General features: G+C 39.3%; 1 protein-coding gene across 6 annotated transcripts in view; it reads right to left on the reverse strand.

The window, feature by feature from the left end:
- Window positions 1–12,938, reverse strand: part of utrn (utrophin) — a 315,204-nt gene that overhangs the window by 83,296 nt on the left and 218,970 nt on the right. For all 6 annotated transcript variants that reach the window (XM_041805540.1, XM_041805544.1, XM_041805541.1 and 3 more), the window contains 3 exons: window positions 10,239–10,385; window positions 5,569–5,647; window positions 3,000–3,060 (listed from right to left, as the gene is read on the reverse strand). In XM_041805540.1, the coding sequence (XP_041661474.1) occupies window positions 3,000–3,060; window positions 5,569–5,647; window positions 10,239–10,385 (287 nt within the window). The remainder of the gene's footprint in view (window positions 1–2,999; window positions 3,061–5,568; window positions 5,648–10,238; window positions 10,386–12,938) is intronic.

Below are 12,938 nucleotides of genomic sequence, written 5' to 3' on the forward strand. Positions count from 1 at the left end.
TGACAAAGAACCCCCATTTTACCGTCCTAAATCACAAAGTTAAGCTGTAGTAATGTCACTAGAGAAAGGTAAGAAGAAAAGAGAATGGGAAAAGAACAAGGGAGCTTAAAGTGCTACCCAAAGTTTTTTTTTTTCCAACTATAAGCCAAAAAAAGTGAAGTCAGGTTTTGTTAGTCAGCAGTTTGCTGACATGAGTCCTGGATAATGAGGTCCCTCAAACTTTCACAGCTGACATTTCCTGGGGAGCAAATCAGCCACATGATTTCTACCAGCACATATCTAGAGAAGTAGAGATATAGAAACCTGATTTGGTGAAAACTCAGACCTAAAATTACAGTCATGATAGTCACCGTTAGCATGAGAACTGTCCTGGAATTCATCCAGGTATTATCTTTTCAAACAAGGTGCTAATGTTAAGCTGAGTGAGAAATGTGCTGGTGAAACAGCTTGAATTTTAATATACTCACACTGGAGCAAATGGACATTAAGTAGCTCATAATTAGGAGAGAAATAAATGATGTACGTGCTCTGAATCAACATGGAACAAAAGCGACCCGACCATTTCTGTTCTTTATTGGTGAGGTTATTAGAGGTCAGAGCTTAATGTTAAAAGGTTAAACACTCTTCTAAGTTACAGTCCCTGCAGACAAATGTTTCCCGTAAAGGGCTATTTAACAGTCAGCAGTGAATTTTTTCATGAATTGCTAAAATCAAAAACACAAGTTAATCTCCATCTGACTCATTCTGCCTTAATTGGGGTCTACCTCTGTGAGGATACAACAACTGGAATCTAAATATATTTCCTTTGGTCGAGCTCATTGTCTTAGCTTTAATCGCCTTTAAATGCTTCATTTGGCATTTTCAAATAAAGATGGTGAAGTAATTCAACTACAAAGAAACATGATCAGCAACTGATTTTCACATTGTGCTTTATCTGCATCTTGGGAAAAATGGTGTAAATCTATTACTCCACTTCTTCAATGTGTCAGTAATCCACACTTTGAAGTCCCAAATAACCAAAACTGAATATTTTTGTAATTTGTAGTACATAGAAGGCAAAAGGCTGCTAAAAGACAGCCACTTGAGCCAACCAAGAGTGAGAGATTGTCGAGAAATTCCAGGAAACTCATCAGGATGTGAAACCTGCTACAACAAAAAAGAAATCTCTTTGAACAAGCATGACTGTACTGGAAATCTCTGCATGGTCTCAGGAACTCTTGCCATTCACAAATGCAAAGAAGTAGCCACAGGTAAACATGATACAGAACAGTCTTCTCTGGGCCAAAGCTCATTTAAAATGGACTGAGGCAAAATGGAAAACTGTTCTGTGGTCAGATGAATGAAAATTGGAAATTCTATTTGGAAACCAAAGAAGAAAGACCATCCAGCTTGTTATCAGCACACATTTCAAAAACCTGCATCTCTGATGGTATGGGGTTGCATTGGTGCCTGTTAAAAACATATAGAGGTGGTAGAGCAACATATGCTCCTATCCAGACGTCTCTTTAAGGGCAAGCCTTGGATATTTCACCAAGTCAATGCTAAACCACATACCACATCCATCACAACATGACTTTGCAGCAGAACAGTCTGGGTGCAGAACAAGCCTGCCTGCCAGATCTCTCACCAATAGAAAACATTCCTCTCCCAAAACTCCAAAACAGAATATGGCTTTATGAGATTTGAGAATCACTGTATCATCTGTTTTTACTTAAAATTTTCACAGTGTCCCAACTTATTTGGAATTGAGGTTGTATTACAACCTTTATACCATATGTAGAGCAACATTCAGACTGACATTAAAATCCGAATTACTTCATTTTTGTCTTTTTTGCGATATCAAATCTGACACATTTTGCATTTAGAATGACATTAAAAGGGTTAAATCAATTCAAATGATTGAATAATCAATTTAAATAAACAGTACTGGAGCTAATGAGAAGATCTAGGTTTTTAACAGTTAAAAAAATATTGATTTATATTCATTTTATGGCAGTTTTGGGATAAGGACATTAATATCACTTATGTAGGCTATTTTTTTCACTGGACACTGTAAGAAAAAAACTCAACATGCATCCAAATCAGTTTTGCTGTTCATCAATGACATTTCCAACACCATGTCCATTGATAAAAAAAATCTCATACGTGAAAATTATGCCATTTTTTGCCTTTTTAACAATATAAAATCTGTCGCATTTGTCATTCAGGCTGCCATTAGATGGGTTTAATCAATTCAAATTGTTAAATCATCGGTTTGATTAAAAAAAAAATTGGACTCAAGCTAATGAAAAGATCTGAGTCTTTTAAAGTAAAAAAAGAAAACAATGATTTATATTAACTTTATGGTAGTGTCTGGATGAGGACATTTTTGTCCTTAACAGTTCAAAAAGAACGTTTTACACCTGTGGCTTTAGGGCTAAAACATGGGCTGACTGTATTGTTGCATCCCTAATATGCACATAAGCAGTCCTTGGTGGCAGCCAGCAAAAAAAGGGGAAACATTTCAACAGATATTTTGGAATAAATTTACCTACAGGAGCTCTGGGTAGAGAAAAATTGAATGATAAGGGTGAAAGATGATCACTTGGAGAAAGAATAAAGAGAAAACTCAATCTTGCCACACAAAACTGATAATTTTTCATCGTTTTCACTGAGCTCTGCTTTCTTTAAAATTAGTGCGTAGTTTGCCCTTTTCAGGCCTCTGAGGATTAGTCAAATGAAACAGTTTAAGACAGAGAAAGTAATCTTCAATGTCAGCGCTCACAGCTCACACGGCAGGTTTTTATTCCAGGTTACACACAAAACAACCAGGTCACTGTTCATGAAGGAGAGGGATAAGTGAAATCGTATGAAAATAACATAATAGCCCTGCCTTGAATGGCTGCCGGGGTGCACAAATCAAACAGCATACACACAAACAGAAACATTTACACTCATACAAATGCATACTATTTCCACAGACCCAAAGATGGCTATCGAAGCAATTTCTTGCCACTTACTTGATGTAATAAGGAACCTTATTCTGAGAAACCGCACGTTGCCAGGGGAGCTGCACAGAAGCTGCAAACAGAGAGAGAGGAGATAAAGAAAATGTAGCTATGAAGTTAAGCAGACATCAAAACACCATCTTTATAACTGTTGCACAGAAGCACAGTCATCTGTTTAGAGTTTAGCGCTTGTTTATCTGTGCAAGGAAGACTCTTATTATGCATTAAATTGAGAATAAAGAAAAAATGGGCAATGTTTTTCTGGAAAAATGAGGGCAGAGAGATAATAGGGTATGAAAGAGATTATTTTTAGAAATAGAGTCAGGAAAGTTGTTTATTGTTATGTTTGGGGATGCAAGGGAGAGAGAATATCAACAATGTTAAAAATAACAAGCCAATTTTGTTAAACCCTCCAAATATAAGGATATAGAAACACTTAAGTGAAATACCAAGCTGAAATGTTGCTTGATTTATCACCCTCCCGCTTCCCCTCCTCCTTGACACAGCTTTACGCTCAGATAGAGAGATGAAAAGACAGTAAGAGAAAGAGATTAAGTGAGATAGGGAGATATACGAGATGGATAGGGCGAGATAAGGACGCCGTGCTATATTGATCCCTCGGGGAATATTAAGCGACTGGTGTAATGAGAGCGAATATGAGATGGAGCAGATAGTGTCATATACCGGATGATGAAAAGCAAGACGGAGGGAGGACTGTATTTGTGAGATTTCAGCCGGGTTTGGTTAGTAAATTCATGTGTTTTAGTGACATATTTGTGTTTTTTTACCAATCAGGTGGAGCAGACGGCACGCTAATGGCTTTATGATTATAGAAAATGATGATAAAGAGAGAGAAAGAGAGCGAGCGGCTGCTTTAATGTTCATTGCATCGGTCTTTTCTCTCCAGCTTTGTCTCCGCTCCTGTCTCTCTCCTCTAATGACCACTCTAAAGTGGGAGGAAGAGCAGTGCAAGATGTAATTAAGCCTTGCATTATTCAAGAGTAAAGCGCCTCGTCTGCAAACCCTGTCTGTGTGAGTATGTGTGGATGTTCACATATATTTATTAACTGCCCATTTGAGTGTGAAGTGGACCTATAAAGATCGAAAAGATGGGACAACAAAGAAAAAGAGGAAGGCAAAAATGTGGAACTGTGACAAACTTTCATAGCTGATAATGTATTCAACAAGTGAAGGAAGAGTTTTCTGACAGTATAAATATGCTGTCTTTACTTAAAATGTGCAACTGACAATGAATCTTTGACTTAAAAAAGGTTTAAAAAGGCTGCTTTGGCAGTTGATCTTCTCATCTGACATCTACCCTGTCACAGTAGTGATGTGAATACAAGATAACAACTATAAAATCTGTAATATAAGGGCACCAGCAGCTTTGTGGTTATGTCCTTACACCCATGTAGAGAGACACTCAATTGGCCAGATTCAGTGTCCGTCATCATGCACATCTATTTTGCAAAGCTTCGAAGATGAACAAAGACCCACATTGGAAGCTTTTCTGGGTGGAAAACAAGTTTTTGCTCTTCTCCTGACTGGTTTTGGCCTGAGTTTAATTTACCAGCTGGCTCTGCTGATAGTGGACAGTGCTAATGGTTGCCTGTCTGGTGGTTATATATCCCATGCAATCCACAATGTGGCTGTCATCCTGGACTCCACCCTCTCCTTCCAGTCCCATATAAAATCTGTAACCAAATCCACTTTCTATCAACTCAGGAACATCTCCAGACTCCAACCATTACGTCCAGACCCTGTGGCAGAAACTCTTATTCATGCCTCAATAACCTCCCGCTTGGACTACTGCAATTGAGTCCTGTCTGGGATACCCAGCAAAACCCTGGACAGGCTCCAGTATGTCCAAAACTCTCCTCCTCAGTACAAATCTCTCCATGTTCTGGCTCCTAAATACCTCTCTGACCTCCTGGCATTTTTTAAAACGTCTTAAGCACCTCCTGTTCACCACAGCCTACTCTTCACTAGCAGGATATTGACTCAGCAATAGGATTAACAATTGCCAGTCTGTAAATGATGTTTTCATTTTGAAATTGACTGTTTTTTTCTGAGTTCCTATGTGTCACTTTCTGTGTGGGTTATCTTGACTAATGTGTGCTGGTCATGGGCTTCACTGAAAACAGACTCATCAACACCTTGAGCAGAAAAGAGCAGAGTGGCACTTCTAGCACGCACGTACCACAGTAAAGACTGACTAGAAAGAGAAAATACAAAACAAACAGATCGATTTTTCGATGGTGCCAGCCAGGTTGAGTACAGTGTGTGACTGTTCTTATCGTGCATGTCTCTGTGTCTTACACTGGTATGTTGGATGGAAGGTATGTAGGACACAGCCCACTTTATAGATTCAAAAGAGGTAATAAATGTGGGTCCTATACACCAAATGTTGTGGTACATAGAAATAACTGATCTTCTCTCTAGCGTTCTTGTTACTACAGTAGGCCATGTAATCAGTATTGACATCAGCCTGTTTTATTACAAATACAATGAATCCTCACCGGAGCTCAAGTCCCCCCAAAATGTTCTGCTTTTTCTCCCAGTTAACGGTGTCTGTACTCACTTGAGAGGAAATGTTGAGAGGAAGGGCCAAAGTCTCGATGGGCTTCCTGAAGCAGCTTCAGCCTGTCATCTACAGCCACCTGTACAGAGCAGAAAGACACACAGACAGTGAGACAGACAGGTACACAAGAGAGAGGACAGTCTGCTGTGGTCCTGGAAGCTGAATTCAGTGAAACAGAACTGAACAGAGGCTGGAGGTGGCGTCATGGTTGGAATGAATTCAATTTCAGTGTAATTAAATTGGAGGTGGATTTGCTGTAAAACCCTGAGCTTAAGATTTTTTTCTTCTTTTCAGGGTATAAATATATTCTCTTTTATACCTCCAAAGAAAACAGGGCTAATATGTGTATACTCCAAGTCATTTATCACTGTATGAAGTTCACAAAAGTGAAGCATAATGCAGAAATTATAAAGCACTTTTTTAATTCAGTTATGACTACTCCAAATAAAACTTACAAACAACACTAAAATGTTAAGACAGGAAATGATGTATGATATAATCCATTTTCAGGAATAAAGAAACTTTTTAATCAACCAAACATCTGTTTTATGCTAATTCAGTAAATGGAAAGTCTGGCAAAATGAGTCACTTAATCACATTTCTGTAAAGAAAAAAAGCACATAAAAGTCTTACGTGTCAACGTACAGATACCAGTTAGATTGTAGAAAAGTTCAGTAACTAAATGATACAAAGGCACATGATGTTTTCACTAAAATTCAAATGGACACACAAATGATGTCCATGCTCTTCTGAAAGTCTGGTTTCTGCAGCAGTGTGTGTCAGCCAGTTGGTCAATTGTCTGGGATCTTCAGTTTAAATGGAGTCAGTCATTAAGGGGGGTAAGGGAATCATTTTGAGGATGGAACATAAGGACTTGTTATGGCCAAGTATTAACAAAAATTCCACCAAATTCTGAATTCATTGGACATTTTCCAATCCAAAATCCACCCACAGAAACCCTCAAAATTTAGAGAAATTACCTTAAACCTAGTGAAAATTCTTAAACACATTTGTTGAATATTTCATAAAAATTACCCAGAGTATCAGAAAATGTTCTCCAAAATTTTCATTTAAGCATTATCATAAAGCCTGATCTTTGCAATAAAGAAGAATCTACAAAAATCAGATTTAAACACCTAAAATTTTTCAAGAAAACTCAGAGCAAATTCTGACCAAAATGTATAAATACTTTCCCCCAAATTCAATGAAAATGACTGAAATTCCCCCAAACATCCAAACAAGTTCTCTGAAATTAAAAACACATTTCACAAAGTTCAACAACAAATGCTTGAAAATGTCCAAACAAATTTCATCAGGCATTCAAACCAATTTCACAAATTACCATGAAAAAAACAAACAAACTGAAGCCCGTCCTCAAAAGATTGCCACAAAATGGTGCAAAATACACATACATGTCACTGAAATTTCCATGAAAATACATACATTTTTTCCCAGAAAAATCCATAAAAATGCCAGAAAATTTTTAAATAAATTTCCCCATACATTCAAACGAATTTTCCAAATAACCATGAAAATAACAAAACAACTGAAGCCAATTTTGCATGAAATAAATTTCTCCAAAAAAATCAGTAAAATTGTCCAAAAACAATACACAAACACATTTCCCAAATTTAAATGAAAACACTTGCAAACTAAAATAAATATATGAACAAAAATCCCTATAAAATCCATGAAAATCCAAACAAATTTCCAAAATTACCATGAAAATACAAAAAAAAAAACCTGAAGCCACCACCCTGTTCTGTCCTTTCAATTAAAGGCAAAAAGACCAAAAATTATACTTTAAACATACTGATAGCAAGAAGTATTACTATGATGCAGGAAAGTCAGGATGTAATGTCCTTTTACATACATACAAAGTCTTAGGATGATATGAGGAAGCTACATCACTTGTGCAGCCATGTTACCAGCGAGGCATTCTTCTCCATTCCACAGAATCTGCAAAAACTCCACATAACCCTTATGAATACAAATCTGTCTGAAAAACCAAATGGGCAGCTTCTTTATTTATGACACCAGTTGCTAGTGAATCTTCATACAACTTTGAGTTATCAATCACAAACACAGTCACCCCTGCACCTCTGTGAAAGCTGTTTATTGACCTCTCAGGCTGTGCACCTGTGCCTGCCTCAGCTGTGGACTCTCTTTTCTCCATCAGGCTGACTAGCAGGACGGTGCTGGCAGTCAGTGATACTGAAACTCTTCATCTCACACACACACAAGCACACACAAGCACACACAAGGTGTTAGAGCAGCCAAGTCACAGCTGTCCATGTAGGGCTCCTGGAAACAGACTCAGAAAGGCCAATAGCTCAGGTTCTTTTTGGCTGCTAATGGCTATTATAGTCGACGTCCCATTGTGAGGAAGATGGGAGCTGTCTGCATGTAAAAACTAAATTATCAAAGCAGCTGTCGCCTTCTGCAGACTGGAGTAAAGAAAACGAGAGCATCACAAAAGGACTAAAAATGCGGATCAGTGGAACTGTGCTCTCCTCAGAGTCAGTGTTTGAGCTATGGTCATTCTCCAGGCAGGAAGACTATTAGTGTCTGTCAGTACAATACATGAGAAATACCACAAAGCTACAAATTAGCCCAGCGGCTCCATCTCACTCTGAGACAGTGTCACACTTAAAAGAGATGACTTTCGGTCTTTCTATGACTTCTTTTCCTGCCTTTTGCTGGATCCATTTATCTGCAGAAATAACATATAGCTACAAAAACACTTTAAATGACGTTTGCTGAACTTAAAGTTTCCATAGCTACTTTCTGGCTGCCCTTCTGATGCACTCTGAGGTGGCTCTAAGAACATGTGGCGTGTGCTGTGCTCCATGACCATTTGTTGTAGTAGAGGAGCAGAATATTTTGCTGGAAGAGCCATAATAAGTTCAGAAGCCTCTGCAGGAACACAATCCTGTAATCTGCCACTATTGTTATTGGTGAGGTCAGCACCATTATGTGGGTTATGGTGGCTAAGTGGGCCATGATATGCTACTTTCAGAAAAGATGCGCTTGGTTGAACACATGGAGATGAAACGGTTGGTGGATATGGAATTGCGTTTTTGGGCTCCCAAAACACCTGTTCTGTGGGGATAAAATGCAGATAAGATAAGACAAAAAGTTTTGAAGATAGTTCTGAACTCGTCTCTGCGTGGACGGGCCCATTACCTCAGTATTTTCTTACAAACAAGCATCCAACAAAGGGTTATATGACATAATAATGGGAACAAGCTGTTAAAGAGGTACAGACTGCTCTGTTTACATTGGTGTCCCAGCATGCTTTAGCAGCAAAGAGACAGTTGCCTTACACAATTTGAATATTCAGCTGTGTCTGCTTCCAGAAGGTAGCCCCAGGTGTGCTACCTGCTCCTTACATACTTTGGCTCATCATGATTTTGCGCTGGTTACACCCACAGCATAAAGTCTGCAAAAAAGTTGAATTGCAAGCACACAGACATTTTTGTTTGCACAAACATCCGCCCTTTTAATTAGGGTGCTTAGAACTGGAAGATTTATGACAGTGTCTTTGAAATTGCACTTTCCGTGGCTGCCTGTGTCTCTTGAATGGTTGCCATCACAGCCTGGGGTCTGACCAGAATTCTGTTATCACAGCTGGCATCAACAGCTAGCATGGTCAGAGGTCTAAAAGACCAAAAGTCAAGGAGATCTAACTGCCAGACAGTGGGGGCACAACTGTGGGTCAAGTGGAAGGGCTGAATTGTTTTTTTTGTTTTTGTTTTTTTTTTTTGGGGTAGTTTGATTTGTTGAAATGTTACAGACTAGGGCTGACCATTAGGGCCAGTAGAATTGCCCTTGTACCACCAAAATGTAGTTAGTTCATCTCTGAGTCATGGTGGGCATTTTTTGCAAAGTTTGGAGGAACTCTCAGCCTTGGCTTACTTTAAAATCTGCAAAGATCTGTTAATACAAATCGATACAAAAAGAAACAATTTTAAACAAATACAATAGAGTGAGAGCTAAAAATTGAAGTGACCTTGCTTTATGGTGAGTTATGCCAAGCAACTGATTCTACCCACAAGCTAGCTAATTTGAATTTTAAACCATTGTTCTCTCCTGCTCATACAAGCTTAATACGCCAACATAACATCACTTTTCTCCTCTCTGATTTCTTCTACAGAGACTTCCCTGTGACTTTCCCTCAAGGCCTGAGACACACTCCGCTCTTAGAAACACACAGCGAGTCCTTCGGTGGATCACACCGAGATGTTGGAGTGTACACAGAGCCAAGAATGTGACTGTTGTTCTGTGAGAAATAGTGTCCATTGATGTGCAGCGACAAAGTGTTGCAGCAAGAGGAACAAGTGCCACGCTCAAATAAAACAGGTACACAGGAAGAGAGAGGGACGAATCTCAGTCCCCTGTGAGTTTGGATGACACAAAGTGAAATAAGAGTACACAGAGCGAGGAAAAAATAAGGAAGATGGAGACAAAAGCAGACAGAAGTGATAAAACACACAGAGGCAGGTGGTAGGAGAACGCGGGACAGGAAGAAAGAGTACAAGGACGTACGGCATGAAAACGGTGTTTATTTGGACAAAATGCTGTGGGAAGGAAAGAAGCAGAAATCTAAGAGAAAATAAGAAATGATGTGCATTCTTTAACAACTAAAAATTACCCAAGAATTTATCTACCTGCAGCAGTTTCCATCTCATGTTAAGCTGGTCCAGTTGTCTGGAGGCGGTGGAGGAAAGCTGGATGTCTAATGGCGTCAGCTCCGCAGAAAGCTCATTTACATTTCGGACATCCTGACGTAACGGGGCGATCTCCTCTCTGAAAGCCTGAAGAAAGTAGAATGTAAACATTAGATTTCAGGATTCAAGAACTCTAGGAACTAAGAAACAAAAACAAACCTTTGTAAAGTAATGAAGAAGAAGATTTATAACTCCATGGGGCTTTACAAAGAATGGATCATGGCTGCAAATAGCATAAAAATTCTCCATCATTTTCTCCCACTATCTTCAATCTCAAGGTCTAATTCACAAAGCACACTGGGACTCCAAATGTATTTGAAGATAATTTAATTTTATATCATCAAGAGATAGAGTTGTTGTCACGATCACTGGAAAGTTTGTGTCTAACACTCGATATAAATACCAAGGCACTGCTACCACCAGTTCTCAGCAGATGACAATTTCTTTCTCAAGGGTGTTCATTTGTGAATTGGACCCTTATTTCAATTGGCTACTTTGCATTGAAATTGGCCATTTTCCCCTAAATGGCTGTATGATGGCTTGTTTAAATACAGCCTTGGAACAGACGCAGCATTGAAGCCTAGAGATGCTGTTTACTCTGCAGTCCAACTGGCTGAACACTCACTCTCCTGCATGTGACTAGAAGCTGTCTTTTTGACTCATTTGGACAGGTTTACTGGCTGTAAAAGCAATAATTATTCCATTCAGGCCATCAAGTGGTCACTCTTAAGTTTGCAGCTAACATACCATATTAAAACTATGGTGCACTTAACACCAACCCTAAGCATATTGGGGTTTTTTTCAATCTTAACATCTCTGGTGTGCTAATTAGTAGGGGTGACCCGGAATAGTTGGCAATTCGACGATTTGATTCAGAGGAGTCTGATTCAACTATGAACCTCACAGTCGAATGCTGTTATGTAACCAAGATCATACCATTCTGACTAGATGGGGGTGCCCATGGCTGCTAAGCCTGAGTTTCCATTAGCCGGCATTTGCTGGTCATTGGCCGGTAAAGGGGCGGAAGTCCGGCAGATAGAAATAAAATATAACTGGTCAAAATGTCCGGCAGAAAACATGCAAATGACCAGATAAGTAAATACTGAATACTGGCATATTATATGTGGTGTAACCTAGAAGACATGTTGCAAGAATGCATTAATATAAACTACAGGTTGCCTAAACTTACTACATCTACTGTCCTGTGGTGCTGGGGTTGTTTATCTCCTCAGACGGCAAGCACAGGGCTAATTATGTATGCACAATGATGTCAAAGCAAATCTCTCTGCGCATGCTCAGTACTGCTGGGGACTATGCAGGGAAAGTTTGACCAGAGCTATCTCGTAAAGCAGAATTTTAATCTAAGTGAGGTTTTCCTGGTTAACCAAAGGCTTAATATCATTAGCAGTATGGAAGGATTTTGAGTTTGTCATCGCTGCAAGTAATGATGAGGCTGAAACAAAGGGAACTGTATAGCTGAGCATCGTAACCACCAATGCAGCAGCAGAGAGAGAGAGGCCTATGCCGAGCAGAGTTGTAGTGGACTTCAAAAAACTACCTATGACCAATCCTCAGATAAAGTTAGATTGTAGTCAACACAGAATCACATCCTGCAAAACGGCATGGACTGCTTGGAGCTGATAACGAAGGCTCTGTCTCTCTTCAACGTAGCTGGTTGTTAATGCTTGGGATGTCCTGGCTTATTAGCGGAAGTAGTCTTGGATAAGCCGTTAATGAGAGAAGGACTGGACCGGACTATCTCCTCTGGAGCTCTTGTCTTTTCGGGACTAGTCCAAATAAACCAGGATGGTTGGATTTCCAGCTTTAGCAGAGGTTACAGTTATATCATCGTGAGGACTGATATTAGCAACTGACGGTAAGACTCATTTTTCATTTGAAATGTAGAGTTCTAACGAGGTGTCCAGCAAACAGAGCACTGGGGAGTTATGTTTGGATGCTTCGTTGTCGTTGGTGGAGGATGGTATTTGGCTGTTGTAAGCTGCAAAGTTACGATAGCGGCCAAAGTGCTAACAGGCTAACAGTGCTGATGTGAAGCTAACTGTTGTTGTTTATGAGTTTAACATGGGCGTATATTGTATAACTGACTGCGTGTGTAAGAAAAAGCGCGCAGCTTTCATTTTGATACTTTAAACCACTTAAACAAAGAAAAATTAGAGAAAGTCCTTGTGCAGTCATTTCCAGGGTCTAATCATGTGTACATGTCTACCAGTCTGTAATAACAGGGTAATAAGTACTCAGGTTTACTGTTGGCTTGGTTTCTACTGTCTCAGTTTTGGGTCAGGTCTGGAAATAAAAATGTGTCCTCAGTCCCGTTTATCGCAGACTTGTATGTATCAAATCACAGAATATCAGATTTATGCATTTTGCTGCTGTTAATGCAGCAAAATAATGTTAAAGCAGATGTCCAGTAGTTGTTCTAAATGGCCGGAATTCTTGAGGACTGCCAGTCATTTTGACTGGGGACAAAAAAAGTCTAGCGGAAACGCTGATACGACGATTAGTTGACTAAAGGCAAAATCTGAAGAATCAGATTCGACTATGAAAATCCTTGGTCGAAGACACCTCTACTAATTAGTAAACTGGACTTATTTCAATAAGGCTAATCTGTGTTCAAAGGGA

The sequence above is a fragment of the Cheilinus undulatus genome, linkage group 14 (assembly GCF_018320785.1).
Source record: "Cheilinus undulatus linkage group 14, ASM1832078v1, whole genome shotgun sequence".
Taxonomy (NCBI): domain Eukaryota; kingdom Metazoa; phylum Chordata; class Actinopteri; order Labriformes; family Labridae; genus Cheilinus; species Cheilinus undulatus.